General features: G+C 40.4%; 1 protein-coding gene across 1 annotated transcript in view; it reads left to right on the forward strand.

Annotated features, from left to right (window-relative positions):
- The first annotated feature begins 329 nt into the window (after positions 1 to 329).
- LOC123310440 (carbonic anhydrase-related protein 10) overlaps positions 330 to 23,112 on the forward strand; it is a 105,593-nt gene continuing 82,810 nt past the window's right edge. The window contains exon 1 of the mRNA XM_044893907.1: positions 330 to 393. Coding sequence (XP_044749842.1) covers positions 330 to 393 — 64 coding nt within the window. The remainder of the gene's footprint in view (positions 394 to 23,112) is intronic.

Below are 23,112 nucleotides of genomic sequence, written 5' to 3' on the forward strand. Positions count from 1 at the left end.
CTTCAACGCGCCGGTTTGTTTTTGTTTACATCGTTATAAGCCAATTGACAGAGCGCAGAGAGAGATAGATTGCTCTACATCTGCCCTTTCAGTCTTCCTAAGTTTGCCTGCATCGAGATGCCATTCCAGTTCTTTTAGAGTTCAATGCTCTGGACAGACAGACAAATATTTCTAGAACAGTTTTTAAGAAAAACTCAATAAATAAAAATACGAAAAAAGGTAGCTATTGGCTGTATTGTTTGGAGTGAATAAACTCATGATATGATGCATTTATGGTGAAACGTTTTTCCCTTTCGTATCGTATAGTGAATCAATTTATTGATATAAATATGTTTTTTTTTTCAGTTGGATGTGACAATTGGCAAGAATGGTGGACTTACGATGGAATTTCAGGTAGGTAATAATTTCTTCAATATCGATATTCTACTCGAAGTCTTTGAAATGACAGAAAAAATACCTAAATCACTAAGAGGTAATGATATTTGTCCATTGGTGATGATTGAGAAATACTTTTTCATCAGCTCGATTCGAATGAAAATATGAAAGGATTCTTGAGCAAACATTTTGGACGAAATTATTGCGATCGTTGACCATTGATCTACGTATAGTAGCTATACACATATTTTACAGAGTTAGGTTATAGTTATAGGGTTTGATAGTATACATGGCGAGTCTTCCACTCGTACAAATATTTTAACAGTAAATTCTCGAGGTCAGAAGAATCTCTCTTTTCCTTTTCCATTTTTTCCTAATCGGCCCCGCTTGAAAGATACAGGGTGTTGAAAAACCATAAAAAATATGATTTCTCGTTTTATCTCACAAACGGTTTTATCGAATGAAATAAATTTTGGGATATAGTTTTTCATTCATTTGGTGAATCTCTTTCGAATACAAGATATCACCCACGTCTTCCAGTTTTCTCATTATGACCACTATGTACCATAAAAATACCAAAAATTCAAAGAACTCAACTCTTGAAACTAAGTGGGACGTTATCTAATGAATATTTGAATGTTTTGTGAAATAAAAGTATGTATTTCTCAAAAATGAAAAATATCTGTGAAATTCGAAAAATTGGGTACTTTGACCGAATGCAACTCTTAAAAGATCCACAGATGTGTAGTATCACAGATTTAGCTAGTTATTCTGAAGGTAATTTCATTTCTCCAGTGGTAACACAGCTCATTATGAAAACTTGAAATAGCTTTATCTTTATATCAGGGCCGAAGTGTTTCTTTTGACCTCAAGAATCTACTGTTGAAATATTTGTACGAATCAAAAACTAGCACTGTATATGAACAGAAAAATTCTTCTGCTTCCTATTGACCATAAATATTCAACTAGAAAACATTTTAATCCTCGTAAGGCAACAAAATACCGCAACAACAACAAGTTAAATATGCAAATCGTCAGTAATAAAAATATAAGTGGGAGTTATTAGACAAACTGCACGAATAAAGTTTATTTGTCGAGTCCTTAGAAGGGAAACACCGGAGTATACAGGAAATGTTCGGTAATTTGCCGCACCATCAATCTTCGGCATATTTCAAGAAATCCATAAAATTCTGTAGTGCCCTCGTAAAGGTGGGACACGTCGCATGTTAAACAAGCCACTTCTGCATCAAATTTTGTTTAATACCGTGGACGTGTGGATTTGTTCAAGAATAAGGGCGAGATGCGGCCATATTTCGAGGGGCAGGCTGTAAATTATACGCTTCTATAAATTCGATCCGACTTGGCTTCCATCTGATGTTGCTCTGTCTGGAATTGGCACTTATTCGACTCACATGGCATCGCCGAGGTAGTTGCCAGTAGGTTTCGATATGTAGATAATGTAGAAAATTTATACCCGAAGGCCTGCTTATTCGACATCATGCACCTATTCTTCAATCAAGCCATTAGCTATCATGAGGACCATATTTTGTGTGGGTGCATCACAAAAACTTACACTGCGCAAAAAAATTAACGCACATTCTGAAAATCTCAATTTCAATGAAAGTTAACTCTACATTGACATTATAATATATTTTTTATGTTCTCTCGGGAAGGTTTTGAACGAAACAGGACACATTAAATGAAAGAAAAATTCAGGATTTCACCGAATCTTATGTGAAAGAAGAGAAATGAACAATTTTCAAAATACTGAAATGCTGATAAGTGATTTAATACTTGGTATTTCCACCTCTTGCGTTAATTGCAGCTCGGCAACGACTGTTCATACTCAAAATGAGTGATCTTAAAATGTTCTGATCTAATCCTTCCCAGATTTCTCCGAGTTGGATTCCTTAGTCATTAAGAGTAGCTGGATGATTTTCTAAACTTCTCAGCCTTCTATTGAGTTTGTCCCAAACCTGCTCAATCGGATTGAGATCTGGACTTCTTGCTGGCCATTCCATTCGAGAGACCTCTTCAAGGTACTCCTGAACGATACGCGCACGACGGGGTCTGGCATTATCGTCCATAAAAATGAAATTTTCACCAATGTATGGGGCAAATGGCACTACATGCTCTTCAAGAATGTTCCTTATATACTTATCAGCATTCATAGCTCCATTATCAACGACCCATAGGTCTGTGCGAGCAGTCAAAGATATTCCACCCCATACCATAATCGATCCTCCTCCGAAACCAGTAGTATTCAGGAAATTGCACTGAGCATATATTTCATGTGGACGTCTGTATACAAGGGAACGTCGATCACAATGGTAGAGGCAGAATCTGGACTCATCTGTGAAGAGAATTCTTTCCCAATCGGCCTCTTCCCAATGGATATACTCTCTCGCAAAATCCAAACGCGCCCTTCGATGGGCTGGGGTAAGAGCTGGGCCTCTTGCCGCGACACGAGGCCTTAAATCATATTCTCTGAGGCGATTTCTTATTGTCTGAGTGCTAATTTGCACCTCATGAGTTTGCTCAAGCTGAATTTGAAGGAGGCGAGAGGTTGCAAACCGTTGTCTCAACGAAGAAACTCTCAAGTAACGTTCTTGAATGGCAGTTGTTACCCGTGGTCTACCCTGTCCTGGTCCTCGGACATTCATACCTGTCTCCCTGAATCGCTGCGACATTCTGGACACACTTGTATGGGAAACACCAAACCTTTCTGCAATTCTTGTGTATGTCCACCCTTCTTATCGCAAAACTACCGCTTGGGCACATTCCTCTTGGGTCAAATTGCGTGTTTCGCGTTGCATAGCGATCGAGTGTAGAAAATCAAACGATTTAACTATTGATCACTAGAATTGATCGAGAACAACTGATTTTAGAATGGAGCCAATACATTCAAAATCTGATAATATCATCTTTTTTTATTCCTGCTGGGAAAAAAGATCTGTATTGAAGAAAATCGTTGAAAGTGGATAACATATGCATGCATAATTCTGATAAAAATAATTATCATTGAGAACACCTTCAGTTGTAGAATAAATTTGAGATTTCCATAATGTGCGTTAATTTTTTTGATCAATGTATATGCAGAAATACTGATGATTTGTTTCTATCGATTATCTCCTTGAATTCTTGAGCAGTGTATATTCAAATATCCTATTGTAACACAGCAAAGGTTTTTTTTCACTGTTTCAGGCAATTTCCTCTTCATGAATACTCAATACAACGCTAAAAGCTAGTATAACTATATTAATAATATCACCTACACCCTATTCAACCTATACGTCGAAATGTCAGGAGTCTGAATTATATAGTGAAGGACTGGAAGATATCAAGACATCGCAATATTTTCGAAGGGAATCGATCAGCTGCTTCGACGAAGCCCACTCACTACATGTCATAGCTTATGACGCATTGTTATGGGCTAAATCGTGGCCCTATTACTGACATTACAGACAATATTGATTTACGAATCTATCCAGCGAGGCGTGTAGTGACAGTTATTGTTAGTTACAATTCCGTTGTTAGTTTCGTACAGTCGAATGGACACGAAGAATGGGTGAAGTACCAGGGAAATATTGGAGTGAGGAGAAGATGAATTTATTATTGGAGGGAGAATATGGACTGTTTGGATTGGTCCCGCAGCTATTGAAAGATTCGATTGTGTAGCTATACCAATATGTTTTCCAGTCGATATTCAAGTTGAGTTCTTGAGAATGGAATTATGTACATATATTCGAAATTACAAGATCGTATTTGACCATTTGATTATACAAAACTCTGAGTAGATTATATGGTAATTCCAGTAATACTTCTGGTATAGAGCTTGATATTTTAAGATTCAGATTGTTTGAATGGTTGCATTTCACATCCACCTTGACATCTACTGGCTCGCTGCTACAAGTTTTTTATCTGCAGATCGATCTTTTGTGGCTTCCTGGTCAGTATGGAGGAATCATTCTGGTATGGACCGTTCCCAAAAATGCCTTCGGTGTTGTGAAACTCCAAGAAGTATTTGGATCTCGGTAGAAGTAACGCCTCCTCACAAGACATTGTCGCTGTTCAGTCGTGAATGTTGGGTTGCCCAACTCGAGTTTGTCAGGAGTTTTTGTCCCGATTGCTGGCGAGGCCCTGCACCATATGAAGCAAATCACATAAAGTAAGTCAAGTAAGTCAAGTATGGGTCTGTTCTGTGGCAAATCAGTCGACTACGACAGATCGGAAGATGCTGCATTCGGAAGATGCTCCTGAACACGTCGAGGCATCGTGAAATTTATTGTTATTTATCGGGAGACCTCTCTGCTCTTGTTAGCGCCCTCCTAGGCAGTGTCGCCGATATCTTTTATGGCCCCCATCGAATTATTGAATTGGGAGTTCTTTTTATTTGATTTCTCCGTCTCCATTCTGTGTATGCGAGGATTAGATGGGTTCGGAGTCGCCCCCGGGGATTCGCACGAACGTCTCCACTATCGTAACAGGATATTTTTTGCTTGGGCGTGAAGTTTTCAGCCGGAAGTGAAACGAATCAGGAAATGTATTCGTCGTTTTTTCATTAGGCTCCAGTGGGCTACGTTGGAGCGGGACGTGAGCAGGGGTGAGGCATAGGTGTCGACGATTCGATGAGTTGACTGTTCTGTTCAGCCTGTTTATGTGAATGGATTCAATTTTCAGGTCAAGTCTAGAAAAATTGATGAATAACTCCTTGAATATCCTGATAGGATATTCGAAAAAAGCAGAGCAGAGAGAAGTTTTTTTTATTCCACCAGTGGCGTTCGTACTGCATCGAGACTGAATATTTACGAATTTTTTGCATGGCAACATGATATTTGTATGCAGGGCGTTGTCCTGCAAAAGCAAAACACCTTTGGGCATTTCTCCGCGTCTTTTCTCTTTGATTTTTTTCCGTAGATTGGTCAGTAATGTCGAATAGTAATCTCCGGCTATTGTTCTACCCTTATCCAAAAAATCAATCATGATTATACTCCATGGCAATTCCAAAAAACTGAAGCAAGAACTTTTCCAGCAGATTTTTGGACACAAAACTTCTCAGGTCTTGGAGAACCAGAGTGTCGCCATTCCATCGATTTTTGCTTTGTTTTTGGATCTTAGAAATGTACCCAAGTCTCATCCATAGCAACAATTCAGTTCAGGAAGTCTACATCGTTTTCAAATGGAGCACAGATCGAACGCGATGCTTCTACCCTTGCACGCTTTTGGTCAACATTCAAACATTTGGGGATCCATTTTTCAGCAATTTTTCTCATGTCCAAATTGACGTGAACTATATGATGAACGCGTTCGTATGAAATATTCAGTGCTTCAGATAACCGTTTTAGCCCAATTCGACGGTCTGATAAAATCATGCCATGAACTGCATCGATATTTTCAGGGACTGATACAGAAACTGGCCTTCCCGATCGGTCATCATCTTCAATAGAAAATTTACCTATTTTGAAGCTTGCAGTCCAATTTTTCACGGTCACATACGAAGGACATTGATCACAAAGGGTATTAAGCATATCTTCGTAAATCTGCTTACCTCTAAACCCTTTTAATTTTTCGATTTTCACAATTTCGGTGGAAATCTTCTTTCTTTTAATTTATTGTGCAACTCTGGTTTACTTTATTGACCTCAAACTTCACACTGACACTTCTAATGAGTTATTGTTCGTTGCTATGGTAACGCAATATGTTTTCTATGCATGGAACTGGTCTAGGCTAATTAGATATAATATATATTCTCCTAATCCACTTGAACGTCTAACAGATCCGACACCTTGTATCTCGGAAAGGAAGCCTTTCTCGACATAGGTTTGTACGACAAACTAGGGCTCATTTTTGACGTAGAATACGTGGTTATATTTTTTTTTAAGATCTGGACCAAATAGATGTTTATTTAAATTGGTTTTGCCCTGACAATTTGATTGATAATCCTGAAATTCCATACTTATGATAAAACCACGTACAATCAATAATCATCAGTGCCTATTCTGGCAACAAGATACCTACCAACAAAGCCTATAATAGCAGTTGATCAAAACTCACAAAACCGAATATCAATCCCTCCCTCATCCGAACGACTATCCTATTTAGGATAGAGCAAATATTGTGCAACATTAATGTCACACGTATTCGGTGTCAACCGCACAATTGATTGATAATCCCTTCGACGCCAAGGAGGGTGGGACGGTTCATGCTAAATGCACATTCGGGGTGTCGATGTACAAGATGGGCCGGAAACGATCTGTGCGCGAAATTTAGAGCGATTTAATGGGTCTAGTTATCGGAAAAGTTGGGTTATGGCTAGAGAGTTTTCCCGACAGGTTGAATTATTCACCCTCGTCGGAATGTGTTCGGAGTTCGGTTCATTACCCCCCTGTTTGCTTACGGGATATTGGGGTCTGGCAGGGGTGATTTTTTGACCAGCTTAGCTACACTTTGAGCATCATACGACATGTACAAAGTATCTACAAAGTGTCTGTAAACAAATGCCAGGAACTTAGAAAGATTATTCCTCGATTAAAATAAGCAGGTAGTTCCTATAATTTTTTTTCGAAATCGACATCCCTTCCAAGACACAGCCTTTGGAAGGCGATGACGAGTTGACAGTTTTTAGTCAAAGATTCACCCTATAGATCCGAGGTATTAAAATAGATGGTTTTTCAAAGTGGAAAACTAAAGCATTCTGCTCCATACGAGGATGTATCAATATCTAGTTAGCCTAGACCAGTTCCATGCATAAAAAAAATCCACAATTTCGGTGGACATCTTCTTTCTTTTAATTCATTGCGTAACTCTGGTTTACCTTTTTGACCTCAAACTTCACACTGACACTTCTGATGAGTTATTGTTCGTTTCTATGGTAACGGAATATTTTTTTTAAGCATGGAACTAGGTCTAGGGTCTAGGCTAACTAGATGTCAATAAATCGTCGTACAGTTTTTAGTCGATACTAACTTATTCACTGAAGACATTGGGCATCACTATTTCTAATGGTTCTTCTCCACGAAAATCTATACAATGATAAACTGTTTTTTCTTATGGTTCACGACTGAAGTCGCCCCTTCTGCCCCCAAGGTCGAAAATCGATGGCGTCGTGCGGATATTTCCCGAAAATAAAGACGGACGACCGCAATATCGTAAAGTGTATAAAAGGGGCAGGAGAGCTGAAGCACTACATTTCAGAAGAAAGTAGGCAAGGCAGCGTCTTAACGAGCTATTTAGACACCCCTGCCGTCGGGGGTGAGACTGTAAATTCACTAGTTAACTCGGGGCCCGATTCAGCCCTGGCGTCTGACAGAACAGATTTAAAATATGTCCCCATTCGGAACATTTTATAAGTCCTCCTGACGTTGTATTCAATTTAAAATTTTTAATTCGGTCTTTGATTATGAAACTGTCGAAATTTTTCATTCTCTCCGGGGGATTGCGATCCTCTCTTCGTTATGTCGGCGTGATTTATTGAAACGTCCTCTGGGTTGCTCGGATTGAATCCGGGAGATGGCTGACTTTTGACATCAACACAGACGGAGATGATTGATGCAGATTGGATGTGTATTAGAGCCTCCTTTGGGTGCTTTATACGGTAAATATGAGATGAAAAATGAAATTTTATTGTTGGGAGGGCGTATAGCTCTTTAAATTGACTGATAGCGGAAGCATTTCAGTATTGAATTGGTATTGAAAAGGCTGTCAACTTATTAGAATTCATAATTAGCAAAAGTGGAAATGACACTCCTTAATTTCCCCCCTAAAATCAGTCATTTTAAGTTATTTAGTTATCTTTATTATTTCTCTGTATTCTTTCGAAGGGTTTCCTCGTATTCTACTGATTTCCCTGCTTTGGGGACTATTACCTCATAAATGAATACTATTCTCACAAACATGATGTGTTTCTATCGCAGTAATTTTGGCCTACATACCCAAGTTTCACCAGATTTCTGCAAGCCATGTTGCCTTTATTGCATTACTGGCAGCGATCTTAATATGTATGTTCATTCCATAGAAGCTCACTATGTAGGGTTGTGCCCAGATGTATAGTCCTTCGATGCCTCCATAAAGATGGATTTTATAGGTGGAAGTTTCCTTTCCTGGGTTAAATATCATTTGCTGCTTTCGAATTTTCCCCATGATACTTAAAATATTTCGTTAGCCAAGGTTCTTAAGCCTGTGTAGCAGTTCATCTACTGCTAAGCTCCATAGAAAGATTGATATAATTGCCCCTTGGGGTGTTCAGCTAGTGGCTTCAATAGAGGTGTTCTGGTTAACCACCTGTATCTCAGCTATTCTCGTCGTTAAGATCTCAAACATCCATTTGATAATAGTTTTGTTCACTCTTCGTCTTTATGTCCCTCTTCGACCTACACATTTGTTATCAAATGCCCTAGGAATATCCACAAAGGCACACATTGCTATATCTTTGTCATTCAGAGTACTCTGGATTGATACTCTGGATTTGATACTCCATATCTCAAAATGAGTGTTTTTATTGGACCCCTATAAACATATATACGAAGCTTTAGGCCTTAGATTCAATATCGACAAAACCAAAATCCTAGTAAGTCCCCCAGAAAGCCTTCAAACACATATCAGCCTGAAGAATGAAACCCTAGAACAGGTTGAGAAGTTCAAATACTTGGGAAGCTTCATAAATACTAGGGCTAACCTAGACACGGAAATACACAACCGTATCAATTCGGCATAACGGGCATTCTGGAAGCTAAAGGACAGAGTATTTCAAAATCACGACCTCAATCTGAAGACCAAGACAGCTGTTTACAAAGCAGTCGTCCTCCCAACGCTTCTTTACGGAAGCGAAAGCTGGACGTCCTACAGGCGACATATTAAACAGCTTGAACAAACGCAACAACGTCATCTAAGACAGATAATGCACATCAGATGGTTCCACAAAGTTTCGAATGCAGAAGTCTTGCAACGCGCGAGTTGTACAACAATTGAGACTCAAGTAACGAGGGCCCGACTCAGATGGAGCGGCCACATTCTGAGGATGCAAGACACAAGACTCCCCAAAATAGCTCTGTATGGCGAATTGGCAGAGGGAGCCCGGAAACCAGGAGGCCAGTATAAGCGGTTTAAGGATACACTATATCAATCCCTAAAATCAATTAATGCCAATCATAACTGGGAACAACTAGCGTATAATGGAGACTCGAGAAGAATTCAGCGGCAGCCAGATCTGGTTGGTGACTATCCATGCCCGGAGAGTGGAAGAATCTGTAGGTCACGGTTGGGTCTCTTTAGTCACAGGAGGGCACACAGTCGCAATTAGCCCCAAGAAATTATAAGTCTGTTCTTTTTTATGTCTTTTTGTAGATTAATTCCAGGTAACATTTCTGGACAGGAGAACTCCTCCTGCATTTTCTCGCAATTTTAGTGACTACCCTGTGTGAATCCAAAACTCATACTTTCCATTTCTTCCAACTTCGTTTTTCTAACTAAATCATCCAAACTCCGAGGCCTCAAAATACGCGAGAAACAGAACCTCGACGTTCGCTAATTTATGGGCTTTTTTCCAGTTGCCCGAAGAGAGCCGGAGGTGAAGGTTTAAGGACTCAATTTAAATTAGGCTATTTGTATATGGGAGGGGGCCAGGACTCCACGAAAACGGTCTGAATCCTTCAGGCTGGCTACAGTTCCACTTGATTTAAGCTGCTTTCAGGCAGATTACTTTCAGGATCGGACTACCCCGAAAAGATGATCTGGCCATAATTTAGGGCGTGCCGAAGCGGGGGGGATGTTTTAGGGGCACGCTTATTCCGCAAATGGTGTCTCACTTTGCGGCTTTGCTGCCCCCGCTCCGCGCGGGTGTTCGGGGGAGGACATTGACGAACGGATGTGCCAAATTGATTCTTGAACCTCCGTGCCCGTTGATGTTTATGTTTTCGGCTGTTCCTGTTGAATGGCAAATAGGTGCGACGTCTCAGACGGGTCTGTCTTCGCTGGTTTGTGCTTGTCCTCTATTCGTGGATGCAGAGATGAGACTGTGCTTTTGAAATTGGGTAATTTCGATGTTGTGCTTCGGTATTGTGGAATTCCTGATGAATCCTGGACTGGGTTCGAAAGTGAACTGGTTCACATTCAATGAAATCGAATTATAAATCATCACATTTTATAGAAAAGTTAACCTTCGACTACCTTCAACAAAGATGGGTGGAAAGAAAGACCGAGAAAGGAATTCCACCTCCCAAATTGTCAGATGATATTAGAAGATGCTACTGAGAATAAACTCATCTTAGATGTGAGATAACGATTCATTATTTTAGCCTAGCTACTATCAAAGCAACTAACTCTCATATCATATGATCGAACATGTTAGGGAAATGCCGAAGAAAACTCAATGATATGAATAAAAATACCGAATTCAGTTCCTGGTTACTTAGGAAGCGAGATATTCAATACATTTGATTCAATCCCATGTACGTCCGGGGTGAGTGCACTAATGTACTGGCAACTCACCTATTATATTCATCAATACTTAGTCGGGCGCTTGGGATTCAACCAAAATATGTTTTGCCGACCTGAACGAAATATAAGAATTCAAATATCATGATATTCAATCGCAGTGGTTGAAGAAATTCGTGAAAATCATATGAGGCAGCTTTTTAACGTCTTGTTGGCTGCTTCCACTCGCAGCAGCGCTATGTCAACCAGGCATCCGCTGAAAAAATCCCATTAAGACGAAACCCCGGTCTCGGTAAACAGGAGAAACCATGGTTTTACACAGGGCAACTTGGGACGAGGGGTATCGGTAGGGATTCAATGAAAATCTATATTGCCGAATTGAAAGGGAACGAAATGCGGGATGTATTCGTTATCGATAACATCAACATCTCATTTCCAGTTGCGGCGAAACTGACGCCAAGGATAACATCTCGAAGGACCTTCTCGCAGTGGCGCGCGAGGAACTGGATTTTGAAATAAATCGAAAATCTGCCTCTGCTGACTATGAGAGTAAGATTTCTCCTCAGGTTGCACTCCACAAAATGAAAATTGTAATCTAATGTGCTACAAATTTATCCAGATATGGACCTTGAGGCTATCAGCTTCTTAAACACACTGTGGATCGATCATAGAATCATCTCGACTGCTTTCGAGTGGTGTTTATAGCAAATTAGAGTTTAGGCGAGAGGCATTATGCCAAGGTTGTAAATAGTACATGGTTCAGCGGTGGTATCGTATTATCTACCTATGAGCTAGTCCTGTACTTGTCAGTTTCTGTAAGAATATATTTCTCTTGGCTGCTCCTTTGAGGCAATGGCCTTAGTTTAACGAACCTAGTGAGGAGGTGAACCATATTTTCACCAAGATCCAGATACTTTTTGTATCTCGCACTCTTAGTCCTGAAAGAAAGTTTGGAATGATCTCTCCCAGAAAGAATGTTTTTCTCTCAGTATCTTCCTCTCCTGAAACCGTTTTTTCTAGAAAATCTAATCAGTCATGAACTCTTTGTCAAAAAACTCTCGGGTGATTTCCCCAAAGTCCAAGTTTCAAGAGTAAAATTGGTCTAAAACTCCATCCCACATCTAGTTTTTCGAAATCACCCCACCAATACGCCACTGTCGCCTTCCTTCCGTCGCCGGAAGTACATTTCACATCCAGTCTCGTTATCTAAACGAGCACGCGCGTTGAAAAAAAAAAACGTTTAGAGACGCTGCTGTTCCTCGGTGCTGAGCGCGCTTATCGTCTAACGTTTTCGAATAAACACCCGTAGATATGCCGACATTTTCTGGTGCTTATCGAATTGAGCATAAACCAAGATTATATCCATCGGGAATCGATCAGAAAGGGTCCCAAACAAGGTGCAAGAGTGCCTATTTCGAAGGCAGAGATTTTTCTGCGATAACTGTGTTTTGGAACGGCACAGGATAAGGGAAGGAATGAGTCTGTGGGAAATTCTGGAGCAAAATATTCTAGAAGGAGCACAGCCACGTTGCAAAAGCAGTTCTGATGATATCTACTCGAAAATTGATATTGTTTGGCTGAGGAAATAGAGTAGCCAGGCTACCGTGGCATCTTGGCTCATGAAAAGGCAGATAAATGTTGAACCTGTTGGACCTGAGCATTTCTGTAGTCTTCGAAAAACCATTTTAGGACTGCTAACCAGCAATGGTAGTTGATGAACTGAAAAATCCTCTAGAGAAAATCACACAAGTGAAAGACTCGAAGAATTTCTGTCTTCCTACACAAGAAGCACTCTGAGCACTATTTAGTGCATCGAATGAATCGATCAGCAGATGAAATTTCAGGCTCTGTGAATAGAAACCTCCCGAACATACGTGCAAGTGCCTGGAGCTTGCTTAATACCCACGAAGTGATAACGAAAACTCCAAAGGAAAAAACTGGATAACACATCACTTAATTATGTCTCCAGTTCAACTCAGGACAAACTTCATTCGTCAATATACTCTACTTCAATAGTGATACATTCATTCCATAGCTTCTGGTAGGTCTTTGCTCTCCAAAAAGATCTCATTTTCTGATCGCTCCGATATTTTCATGGTTCCCATACTCAGGTCAAAATACAGATTCCAACATATCCTACAACGTCTCATTTTAGCTAATTTTCGAGCCTGCTAAGTAACCATCTAATCAGAACTCCGCTCTTCAAACGGCCCAGCCGCTTATATTTCACGTGAGTACACAGGGTTCTTGCTTTATGACCGTCATTAATCAAATAATCACAGTGAATAGTTTGGCTATTGGACAAACTACTTAGAGTAACGAAATCCCCAACTTGCAGCCGCTCCATCGATTCATGAAGACGGAGGTAGATGAAAATTGGGTTATCGTGGAAATGAACGTGGTCTCTGGCAATTTCTTGCTGATAAGAACATATATTCGAAGAGTTGCGAAGTACCTCTGCCTCAAAATGAAGAGTTGAAATTATGAATATATCTCTTGGAACTTGGAAACAGTTAAGTCAACCTTCATTTATTCACTGATGAAGACCGAGTATTCGGTTCCGCATAAAAACACCATCCTCCGATTGAGATGTGTAACACTCCACTGTACTGATGAGGGACAATAATCCCAGTGTACAGTTTTTATTTATATGTTTCAGCCTCTCTTTGGATTGTCGTCTTCATTTCAGATAGACTTATTTAGTTGGTTTACCCTTTGCTTCATAATTTACGTATTTAATTGAATTCGTAGGCCATTGTTAATAGAGCTCAGTTGACTGAAAATTTCTTCAAAACTATTCATCTCATCAATTTTTACTTCAATAGATTGAAAATATCAATGTTTAATCATTGACGTTTCAAATGTTAAGTATGACAACATAGCCTCATAACAAGACCCATCCCTATTGAATCTGCCACACTCGGCCAACTTATTTCAACAAGCTCGTCGTACACAGTTATCGGATATCCGGTCATCCACTCCAGAATCCTTTTTCTCGCTCGCGCACAATTTCCAAAGCAACTACGGACAGGGGTTGCAGCTGTCCGAACATGCAGCTCCCCGCATCTATTTTACATATGTAAGCCACATGTTACTGGGATGTTATTTTCGCGGAGAGTTTGTATTCAAATTCCATTTCCCACTTCTCAACATTGCCGGCGGTGGAACTGACCACAGCGCGAAGAAATTATTCCGACGGAAACCCTCCCCCTATTTGCATATGGGGTAAAAGTTTCGCAGATGCTGCAATCTCGGGCTGTTCTCCCGTTTTTTCTTCGGGATTTATGCGGGAACGGAACGGAATCACCTTGTGAAATGTTGCCGTATCTGCTTGGAGTTTAAAAGGGGGCGTGCGAGATGTTTGGGGGGTGAAGTTATGAACCATCGTGGGAACAGATACTTGGGCCTCGAGCTCATTGAAGTGTGGCTCAAGAGTTCTAAGGGGGATGGCCCCTACCCATCTACGTCTATGGAGGTGAGTGATCCCCCATCCATTGTAGAGCAATGTACGAGGATATATTGAAAAATTTTTAGCCTACTTTAGAACCAAAAGAAATTTCGCAGTTCAAAATATTTTATTACTCAACATATTCTCATCTTAATTGGATACATTTACTACAGCGAACCTGCAACGTCTCTAGACATCATGTCAATTTTGACACGAGAAAAATTGCTGCAAAATGCATCCCCAAATGTTTGAATGTTGACCAAAAGCGTGCAAAGGTAGAGGCATCGCGTTCGATCTGTACTCGATTTGAAAACGATGTGGACTTCTTAAACCGAATTGTAACTATGGATGAGACTTCGGTACATTTCTACGATCCAGAAACAAAGCAACAATCGATGGAATGGCGACACTCTGGTTCTCCAAGATCTAAGAAGTTTCGTGTCCAAAAATCTGCTGGAAAAGTTCTTGCTTCAGTTTTTTGGGATTGCCATGGAGTATTCATGATTGATTTTTTGGATAAGGGTAGAATAATAACCGGAGATTACTATTCTACATTACTGACCACTCTACGGGAAAAAATTAAAGAGAAAAGACGCGGAAAGCTGTCCAATGGTGTTTTGTTTTTACAGCACAACGCCCCTGCACACAAATCTCATATTGGCATGTAAAAAATTCGTGATTCACGGTATGAATTACTAAAACACCCCTCTTATTAACCAGATTTGGCTCCATCCGACTATCATCTCTTTCCTCAACTGAAAAAAAGTTTAAAAGGTCGTAACTTTTCTTGCAAGAAGGAGGTAATGAAAGTTGTGGAGGTCTGGTTTGCAGAGCTAGAAGAAACATTTTTTTCCAGGTTCGCTTAGAATTTTTCAATATATCCTCGTATATGGCAGTGATAATGTTGCCTTAGATGGCTAGGAGAAAGACAGAAACCATAACTTTCACCAGCTCTAGTAATGAAGATCTAAGTTATGATAAAAAACTAACTGGGTGCCTCCATATGGGTTTAGTCGCCTACATTCGTTGATGAAAACCCATCACCCACTTCCAAACACCCGAGAGTGAAAACTCGACCTCATTTCCTTCCCCGAAGGTCAATTTCCGCCCTGTATAAAACTCCCGGGAGGACTCTCCTTCGAACGTCAATTATCCAGGAAAACTTCCAGCAGCATCATATTTCCGAAGGCCCGATAACTTATGGAGATCGAATTATTAAATAAATTGTTTGTGTAAACATATTGTCGAAGTGTCAAACTGCTGTCTGGAAATTGCTTTTCCAGGAAAGTTGGCGTATAAAGAGAGAGAGAGAGAGACAATGGTCCCGAACTCGAACTTGAATTAGTTACGTTCGGCAGGAGAATTTTGAACGATAACCCAACTGAAGAAGTTCTGGCAGCGGAAGGTAGACAAACTGGGGGATAGTCCCGGTGTGCCTTGAATACCGAATGCACCAACTCGTGGCATTACTTGATAAATTTAACTCAACTCCTCTAATGAAATACCGATCTCATATCTTTTTCTCTCTCTCCCTTAATTTCTCCATATCTTCCTTTATATCGACGGGCGATGAATGGAATTCCAATTTCTCGGCTACTTCGGGAATCGATAGACGAGCTGCTGGATGATGATTCGTCGCTTTGGAAGAAACGTTTTATGTGGACGAGAGGAAAAACAGGTGGCGGTACGGAGATAAGGTTTTACACAATTCATTTTAAAACCCTACGAGCTACGGTGAATTTCAGTTTTTACTTATAGGGGTACTTTCACCAAACTATACTAGTAATGTCTTCTGAACTGCATGAAAAATTTGACAAATGAGATCTGTAAATCAAAAAAGTAACGGCCTGCACCCTGAGCAAGGACAGGTCCATGACACCTAGTCGTTATCGAAACTCCATGAGGATATATTGAAACATTCTTAGCCTACTCTAGAACCAAACAAAAATTCAATATCAAAATAAAAAGTGGTTTTCTTTTTCGACCTCAAACTTCACACTGACAATTCTAATAAGTTATTGTTCGTTGCTATGGTAACGCAAAATTTTTTAAAAGCATAGAACTGGTCTAGGCTAACTAGACATCAATACATCTTGGTATAAAAGGTTGATATTTCCCTAAAATTTGTAGGAAACGGTTGATTTCTAAGAAACAGCATGTCTCTGAGCCATAAACCATAAAAATTAAATTAGTCCCCGAAGAATGGCATTTCTCACATCAGAATCCTTGATCCGGTACGAAAAGAATCCGCCAGACATTTTATCCTTATGGAAGAGGCGCACGACGACGTGGCATATTACAGTTACCTTCGCTGTAATGAAATATTTTTGAGCTCTGGCGTTGGCAGGTTTTCATTTGCCCGTTCTTGGAGTGTTATGAATATTTCATAGAGTAATTTCGTGAAATTAGAAAAAGAATACGGGCTTCCAGGGTAACGGGGGAAGAATGCCTTTCCGGACTGGTTTTCAGAGGTGTCGAAACATCACGTGCTTTAGATTTCCACGTTTTACGATGATCCGAATTCGATTTACGCGATTTGTGCTGAGTAGAAATTCTGGAAGTTCTGAAGGGGAGAGTAACAGCATATTTGAGTTCAACTGGATTAAAAATCTGTAATTTGTTGTGTTTTTCCATCTAAGAACCATGTGACATTTCTACGACGAGGAAAAAAAACCCTAATCATGGAAACATTTCAAAAACTACTGGGGGTCCTAGAACTGCATATACCGTTGAAACCAGAAACTATAGTATATGAAACTATGACTCTATCGAGGAAGCTACTATTGAGAATGTAACTGTGACTCTAGATATCCAGGAACCCTAAAATTTACTATGACTATATCAATGTGGTCATGGATAGATGCCAAACTAATAAGAGTCAAAAATTGCAAATTTAAATATGTGATATCTCCCCTTAAATTCGTCTGATGCAATTAATATTCCGGTTCTATATTCAAAAATGCCAATCCTTACACCCTAGCACAAAAGCTCGATTCCGAGAATCTCGATTTTTTGGGTAAAAAATGAGCAAGGGGTTAGACCTACCTAAAATGACCTATTTGCTACTCTGTCTTAAAATCAGGATGTTCTATTACTGTCCTACAATATGGTGTGCATTGAAGTTGTTTTCAAGATTCTAGAAAACCTAACAGTTGATGATTCAATAGAGAATTGCACTCCAGAGAGCTCTTCGAAATCAACTCGAAAATAAAAAGTGGAAAAAAATTATTTTCTCCTTAACAGGGCCAGATATTTGAAATTTTGCTATGAAAATATAGGTTTTCGAACACGTTGAATCTATTACGAGCAGTTTCGAAAGCCTATCTCCCTTCGTTTAAATTTTCATTTTGGAAATGGCATTTTTCAAAAATTGCAAATTTCACTTGAGATTTTGTCAAGATCGGACAGTTGCGCCGAGATGAATGGAGTCTTGAAATTTCTTACAAGAAGAGTTGCTCTTTCAGAATATGTATCACATTTAGATATACGATAACTTTCCTCGAAGATACGCGATTTGAAAGATCACCTTCGAAAAATTCCCAAAACGATGGGGTCAGTTAAAACTTCCTCAATACCGCACCGTGATGCCGAGATGAATGAAATTCTCAGATTCATTACTAGAAGAGTTGCTCTTTCCGAATATGTATCACTATAATAATTTTCCTGGAAGATACGTGACTCGAAAGTTGACCTTCGAAAAATTCTCAAAAAGGAAGTTGAAACTTCCTCAAGACCGAACGGCTGCACCGAGGTGGCTGAAATTTCTGCGAATACGATTCAAACCAGATACTATTCCACCAACTGCATTTCTTCCTCAATATCCGATTCGGATCTGTCATATCTCCACAACACACACAGCCTCCCTTCTGACAATCAACCTGGGGAACAACGACTGATTTGAATAGTTCCATATCGGACATTCTCGTGCAACTCCAATCAGAAAGTTACTCCGACGAACTCCTGCCGCTGACAATCCAGTAACGCTTGCCGTACCCTCATCTAACATGGCGAAACGATTTGTTGATGGAAGCTAATACCCTGGAAGAGCCTGTCCTTCAGAATGGGATGTGCTCCGTTTCGTTCTTGATCAATGTGAAGTCTGTTGTAGACCTAATTTCCGAAGTGGATATCAGTTTGCGTCGGCCTCACGTGTTCCACTCTGGATGAAGAGGTTTCTACATAATCTGGTTATGGAAATTCAAGGTTCGGTTATAAAAAACGTAGGTACGAGGATGAATTGATATCTAGTTAGCCTAGACCAGTTCAATGCATAAAAAACATATTGCATTACCATAGCAACGAACAATAACTCATTAGAAGTGTCAGTGTGAAGTTTGAGGTCAAAAAAGTAAACCAGAGTTACGCAATAAATTAAAAGACGGAAGATGTCCACCGAAATTGTGAAAAAGCCATCATCAAGTACCTGTATTTAAAAGAGTTAAGAGGTAAGCAGATTTACGAAGATATGCTTAATACCCTTGGTGATCAATATCCTTCGAATGCGACTGTGAAAAATTGCAGTGCAAGCCTCAAAAGAGGTAAATTTTCCATTGAAGATGATGCCCGATCGGGAAGGCCAGTTTCTGTATCAGTCCCCGAAAATATCGATGCAGTTCATGACATGATTCTATCAGACCGTTGAATTGGGCTAAAACGGATATCTGCAGCACTGAATATCTCATACGAACGCCTTCATCATATAGTTCATTTCAATTTGGAACTGAGAAAAATTGCTGCAAAATGGATCCCCAAATGTTTGTATGTTGACCAAAAGCGTACAAGGGTAGAAGCTTCGCGTTCGATCTGTGCTGGATTTGAAAACGATGTAGACTTCTTAAACCGAATTGTTACTATGGATGAGACTTGGGTACATTTCTACGATCCAGAAACAAAGCAACAATAGATGGAATGGCGGCACTCGGTTCTCCAAGACCTAAGAAGTTTCGTGTCCAAAAATCTGCTGGAAAAGGTCTTGCTTCAGTTTTTTGAGATTGCCATGGAGTAATCATGATTGATTTTTTGGATAAGGGTAGAACCATAACCAGAGATTACTATTCGACATTACTGACCACTCTTCCAAATTGAAGAGAAAAGACGCGGAAAGCTATCCAAGGGAGTTTTGTTTATTTTTGGGCGTTCATTTCATAGATGGAATTCGATGGCCTGGTTGAACTAATTATTCTAGAAAAAAAACTAAGGGTTCTTCTCTGGTCAGGAGAAACGTGAAACCCTCCAGCAACTAAGGAAGACCTGAAGCCTTCCAATGTGTGTAAAAAACCAAGAAGATTTCAGTCGAAGAATGGGTTTACAAATACCGTGGTCAAACCAAGAAGTCTTGAAGAGCATTTTTATATTGCTACGACTGCTACACTTTCTGCTCAATGTCTTTCCTCTCCATCTAACATCAAGATACCAAAAAGTCCTATGTAATAATAGGTCAAACCAACCTCATGTATGATCAGTAGATATAATATGTAAAGTAATTTTTCAAATATATGGTTTTAGGTCATGTACTCCATTCAATGCAACTCATGATTTCTCCAGTCTACAAAATGTGAGTCAATACCCCAGCTTACATTTTTCAACAGTTCAAGAACTCACCTCCGCAAGAATTTATTCAAAGCCTCCGCGATCCAACAGAACTCCAGAGTCATTAGGGATTCACTTCCCAACCGAGATCCTATAAAAAACCAATCTCACGTAGAAGTAGGCTTGGGGTTCATTCAGACCAATAAAAAGCAAGGAAGATCAGATTAACCATTCGAGATGTATGGAGTAAGTGAATGTGTGGGTAATGTATTCGGTCTGGGGAGGAGGAAGAGATTTGTTTCGATGGAGCGGATACGGCCTCGGATAAAGCTACACGGAGACGTCTTCCAGCGGCGCTGGTAGCCGGGAAAACGATGCGGATTGAATTGGAAACTGGAGAGCCGTGTGCGAATTGCCCATAAGAAATTTACAAGTCCAATTTAACTTTGCCAGTCGAGCGCCCAAATGTCCGAATACGTTGTTTTGGCTGGATGGAAAATTGTAGGGGATTTCATGAAATACTCAATGAGAGAACGGAAGCGAGGAGTTGATTGAACGAAGAAGGTTACTATCAGAATTATGACTGGTAGTGCACCGGTTTGGTTTAACAATTGAACGGAAAAAAAACTAGAGAATCCCTGACACATCCAGAGAAGGTGATGACTATGATTCGTACCCTGCATCCTAACTCTTTGATACAAAGGGTATACCTTCCTCGAATCTATACAGCCTACATCGATTTAAGTAGCGACCTTCGACTCGGTGAATCGGAGAGCGCTATGGAAAATCATGCGACGCCTTGGAGTACCCGAAAGAAGTGTGTAAAAGCCTTCATACCAACAACAACTACAGCATACCGACCATTTCTTAACCAACTCTGGAATGAAACAAGGCTACGTGTTAGCACCTTTACTGTTCAATATTTTTGCCATAGCTGTCTCGATAATTGCTGACATAAGTACCTATGCCTGTAAGGTGTTGGAATAAGATTCAGATTTGATGGATGCCTATTCAACATGAAACCCTGAGGGCAAAAACCCGTTCAAAGTTTATCACGGAACTTCAATATGCAGACGACTGCGCACTTATCGCTAGCAGCCCAGAGGATCTACAGATCATGCTGGACACCTATAAACATATATACGAAGCTTTAGGCCTTAGACTCAATATCGAAAACACCAAAATCCGTGTAAGTCCGCCAGAAAGCCTTTAAACACATATCAGCCTGGTGAATGGAACTCTGGAACAGGTCAATCAGTTCAAATACTTGGGAAGCTTCATAAATACTAGGGCTAACCTAGACACGGAAATACACAACCGTATCAATTCGGTATCACGGACATTCTGGAAGCTACAGGTCAGAGTGTTTCAAAATCACTACCTAAATATGAAGACCAAGACAGCTGTTTACAAAGCAGTCGTCCTCAACGCTTCTTTACGGAAGCGAAAGCTGGACGCCCTACAGGCGACACATTGAACACCTTGAACAAACGTTACAACGTCCTCTAAGACAAATAATGCACATCAGATGGTTCCACAAAGTTTAAAATGCAGAAGTCTTGCAACGCACGAGTTGTACAACAATTGAGACTCAAGTAACGAAGGCCCGACTCAGATGGAGCGGCCACATTCTGAGGATGCAAGACACAAGACTCCCCAAAATAGCTCTGTATGGTGAATTGACAGAGGGATCCCGGAAACCAGGAGGCTAGTATAAGCGGTTCAAGGATACACTACATCAATCCCTAAAATAATAAATAATGCCAATCATAACTGGAAACAACTAGCGTTAGACAGGTCACAGTGGATGTCTGTGGTGCACAGTTATAATAGAATATAATATAGAAGAATACAGCGGCCAGTTCTAGTTGGTGACTATCCATGACCGGAGTGTGGAAGGATCAGTAGGTCACGGTTGTGTCTCTTCAGTCACAGGAGGAGCACACAGTCGCAATTAGTCCTAAGAAATTATAGGTCTGTTCTTTTTTTATGTATTTTTGTAAATTTATTCCCGGTAACGGGATACAGCAATAAATGGATGACCTTCCTCGAATACAGGGAATACCAACACAATCAATGAAAGTTGGACATGACAATAAAGGTATTGCAATGTGGAGACCCACTTGATAGGATGATAAAATCAGGAACCAAGGAGATTTGAGCTCTGTAAGAGCTCAGATTATCCGGGATATCGATAGAACATGAGATAGTAGACAAGCCTAGCAGTCCATCAGGAGAAGGAAGGTTAGGAAGAGAAATAAGTCAACGACAACTGAAGATATTACTCGAAGTAAACAGCTGCACTGTTTGTATTTCAAGAGTTTGTCATACCATGGTGTGTGGGAAAAATTATCCTTTGCTGAGTTGAGCGAATGTTGGAAACACAGCAGAGGAATTTGTTAGGGCTCATCGAGATGAAGTGATGAAAACTAGAAGGGTGAAAGAAGCACCCCTGAGCAACTTGCAGGGCATACCATGATCAGCACGAAACTCTCTGTTTTTTCTGTATGAACAGAGATACAGGGCGACACTTCATCTGAATCTGCTGCCATGTGTACCTCCAGAGTTATACAGGAATGATTCATTTCCAACAACTAGGCAAATCTACGTTATAAAGCCGGATAAATTTGGTTATCGTCAAAAACAATGTGATGAAAGAAGAACAAAAAAAAAAGGAACAGAACGATTTAATGTTGGAACTAGGTATTATACACCTAGGGCATAAAGTCTGGATGGTGGCTCCGTTTATGGGATGTTTAGGAAGGATGAAAACTAACTACAAAACGGAATTAAACTATTTTTCCGTCCTGCAGGACTCTGAGTGAGGTATTGGCGTGTCAAATAAAGAAAGCAGTGTCACTTCGAGTCATCAGGTCCCATCTCTTTTGTTGAGGGGTGCTCTAAGGGCAGGATGAAGAACTACCACAAAAATATGTGGGATGATCCAGGCTTGACCACCACCGGAAAGGGCTCTGACAGAGCTCAACCCTTTCGATTTCTAAGATCAGAATCAGTGTCGAAGAGTGTGATAAAGTCCGCATGAGGCCTTCACGGGTGCAATACTCGATGATTCGTGATATCGACGGATATCCGCCTGGCTTCTTCGGTGGTTTTTCTACTTCGTTAACGCGGTCAACCTCTCGAAACGATCCGTTTTCGGGACTCAAAGGAATCCGGTCCTCTTCTCGCCGTCTCCGGCCAACAGACCATCCACCATGAAATGATGTTCCACGACTTACAAACGAGCATCTCAGTACATTACCTCTCGACAAAGCGCCCAAAACAGTTTGGAACACGTAACGCCGCTGCCCTGACCCTCGCCAGACCTC

Source organism: Coccinella septempunctata, chromosome 3 (genome assembly GCF_907165205.1).
Source record: "Coccinella septempunctata chromosome 3, icCocSept1.1, whole genome shotgun sequence".
Classification (NCBI taxonomy): Eukaryota; Metazoa; Arthropoda; class Insecta; order Coleoptera; family Coccinellidae; genus Coccinella; species Coccinella septempunctata.